This window comes from Gekko japonicus, unplaced genomic scaffold (assembly GCF_001447785.1).
Source record: "Gekko japonicus isolate JY-2015 unplaced genomic scaffold, Gekko_japonicus_V1.1 scaffold5385, whole genome shotgun sequence".
Classification (NCBI taxonomy): domain Eukaryota; kingdom Metazoa; phylum Chordata; class Lepidosauria; order Squamata; family Gekkonidae; genus Gekko; species Gekko japonicus.
In genome coordinates this window covers 36,089-39,246 of record NW_015177184.1, presented here as the reverse complement: position 1 = coordinate 39,246, position 3,158 = coordinate 36,089, and the positions used below count along the sequence as shown (strand labels likewise).

At 43.9% G+C, this 3,158-nt stretch overlaps 1 protein-coding gene across 1 annotated transcript in view; it reads left to right on the top strand.

Moving 5' to 3' along the window:
• Positions 1-2,947, top strand: part of LOC107124871 (vomeronasal type-2 receptor 26-like) — a gene marked incomplete at its 5' end in the record, with an annotated part of 16,333 nt that extends 13,386 nt beyond the window's left edge. The window contains one exon of the mRNA XM_015428374.1: positions 2,037-2,947. Within this exon, the coding sequence (XP_015283860.1) occupies positions 2,037-2,947 (911 nt within the window). The remainder of the gene's footprint in view (positions 1-2,036) is intronic.
• Positions 2,948-3,158: the final 211 nt, after the last annotated feature.

Sequence of the window (3,158 nt, the reverse complement as noted above, 5' to 3'; positions counted from 1 at the left end):
TTTTAAGACTTTGAATAGCTCAACTGGGATACCATCACCTCCACTAGCTTTGTTGTTAGTAATGCTTTCTAAGGCCCATTTGACTTCACATTCCAGGATATCTGGCTCGAGGTCAGTGATTACACCTTTGTGGTTGTCAAGGACATTGAGGTCCTTCTTGTATAGTTCTTCTGTGTATTCTTGCCATCTTTTCTTAATCTCTTCTGCTTCCGTTAGGTCCCTACCATTTTTGTCCTTTATCATGGCCAGCTTTGCATGGAATGAACCCTTGATTTCTCCAATTTTCTTGAAGAGATCACTAGTCCTTCCCATTCTATTGTTTTCCTCTATTACTTTGCATTGTTCATTTAGGAAAGCCTCCTTATCTCTCATTGCTGTTTTCTGGAAATCTGCATTCAGTTGGGTAAATATTTCCTTTTCATCTTTGCTTTTTGCTTTCCTTTTTTCCTTCTTTCCTCTGCTATTAGTAAAGCCTCATCAGACAGCCACTTTGCTTTCTTTCATTTCTGTTTCTTTGGGATGGTGGTGGTTGCTTTCTCCTATAGAATGTCATGAACCTCTGTCCATAGTTCTTCAGGCACTCTATTAAATCTCGTCCCTTAAATGTATTCTTTACCTCCACTGTATATTAATCAGGGATGTGATCTAGGTCAAATCTGAATGTCCTAGTGGTTTTCCCCACTTTCTTCAATTTAAGTCTGAATTTTGCAATGAGTAGCTCATGATCCGAGCCACAGTCAGCTCCAGGTCATGTTTTTACTGACTGGATAGAGCTTCTCCATCTTTGACTGCAAATTATATAATCAATCTGATTTCGGTGTTGCCCATCTGGTGATGTCCATGTGTTGAGTCCCCTCTTAGGTTGTTGGAAGAGGGTGTTCGCTATGACCAGTGTGTTCTCTTGACAAAACTCTGTTAACCTTTGCTCTGCTTAATTTTGTTCTCCAAGGCCAAACTTGTCTGTTATTCCGGTTATCTTTTGACTTCCTACTTTAGGATTCCAGTCTTCTATGATGAGGACATCTTTTTTTAGTGTTAGTTCTAGGAGGTGTTGTAGGTCTTCATAGAACCAGTCCACTTCAGCCTCTTCTGCATCATTGACTGGGGCATAGACTTGGATTACTGTGATGTTGAATGGTTTGCCTTGGAATCGGACCGAAATCATTCTGTCATTTTTGAGATTGTATCCCATTACTGCCTTTTGCACTCTCTTGTTGACTATAAAGGCCACATCATTTTTTCTACAGGATTCTTGGCCACCGTAGTAGATATAATGGTCTGCTGAGTTAAATCCGCCCATTCCTGTCCACTTTAGTTCACTGATTCCCAAGATGTCGATGTTCAGTCTTGCCATCTCATTTTTGACCACGTCAAGCTTACCTTGATTCACTCTTTCTAGGTCTACTTGTACTTGCCCTCTGCTCTTCCCCAGTAGTATATTGGACACCTTCCGACCTGAGGGGTTCATCTTCTGGCATCATATCTTTTAGCCTTTTGTTACTGTCCTTGGAGTTTTCTTGGCAAAGATAGTGGAGCGGGTTGCCATTTCCTTCTCCAATGGATCACACTTGGTCTGAGTTCTCTGCTGTGGCCTGTCCATCGTTGGTTGCCCTCCACAGCATAGCCCACGGCCTCATCGAACCACACAAGCCCCCTCGCCACGTCAAGGCAGTGATCTATGAGGGAGTTATGCAACCTACAGTTACATATTACAAGCACAGCAAAGGCCTGGGTTGGTGAGCAAAGCAAACAGGCACACATATAATAGATAATAATTAAAAAGAAGAGAAGCTGCCTCAGACCCCAGTTTCACTCACATCGTTTTTGGCGCCAGCAGAGGGGTGGCAAAAAAAATGTCTATTCTAGGTTCACCTTGTTGTTTTGGGCTTGCTTTACCCCTTACTCCACTGCAATCTGGATAACACAGAAAAAATCTTATGCCAAGAAAAACCTTAGGATTCTTCAGCCCTGTACTGTCTATGTGACTTGCAATAGATCTCAATAGTGGATATTAAACTAAAACATGTGCTTTTCAGATGCAAGTCGTTGTCAAAAGTGTCCAGAAGATCAGCATCCAAATAAGATCCAAGACCAATGTGTTCCCAAACAAAAAACCTTCCTGTCCTACATAGAACCTTTGGGGATCATCTTAAATATCTTTACACTTTTCTTCACCTTAATCACGAGTTTGGTTTTGGGAATCTTCATGAAATACTTAGAAACTCCAGTTGTCAAAGCCAACAATCGGGACCTCTCCTACATTCTCCTCATCTCCCTCATACTTTCATTTCTCTCCTCTTTGCTATTCATTGGTGAGCCAACGGAAGTCACCTGCGTTCTTCGACAAACTGCCTTCAGCATCATCTTCTCTGTTGCTGTCTCTTCAGTGTTGGCCAAAACTGTCACTGTGGTGGTGGCCTTCATGGCCTCACAGCCTGGGAGCAGGATGAGGAAATGGCTGGGGAAGAGCTTGGCCAACTCCATTGTCTGCTCCTGTTCCAGTATTCAAGTGGGCATCTGCACTCTCTGGCTGGGCATCTCTCCCCCCTTCCCAGACTCTGACATGCACTCCCAGCCAGGAGAGATCGTGCTGCAATGTAACGAAGGGTCTGTCGCCATGTTTTATGTTGCCCTTGGCTACATGGGCTTTCTGGCCGTCGTCTGCTTCACTGTGGCCTTCCTAGCTAGGAAGCTGCCTGGGGCATTCAATGAAGCCAAGCTGATCACCTTCAGCATGCTGGTGTTCTGCAGTGTTTGGGTGTCCTTTGTGCCCACGTACCTGAGCACTAAGAGGAAATACATGGTGGCTGTGCAGGTCTTCTCTATCTTGGCCTCCAGCCTGGGCTTACTGGGCTGCATCTTTCTTCCCAAATGCTACATTATTATACTGAGGCCTCATCTGAATACAAGGGAACAGCTAATGGTAAAACGTCAAGATGCCATCTGATATTGAGTATTTTCTTTTTAAAAATGAGAATATTTGTCTTTAATGCCCTAATGAAACCGATTCACTTGTCTTTGCACGTTTTGAGGTGTTATGAGGGTTCCCATCCTCCAGGTGGTGGCTGGAGATCTCCTGCTATTACAGCTGATCTCCAGGTTCACCTGGAGAAAATGCCACTTTGTAGGCTTGGGACATTCCTGGAGATTTGGGGGCA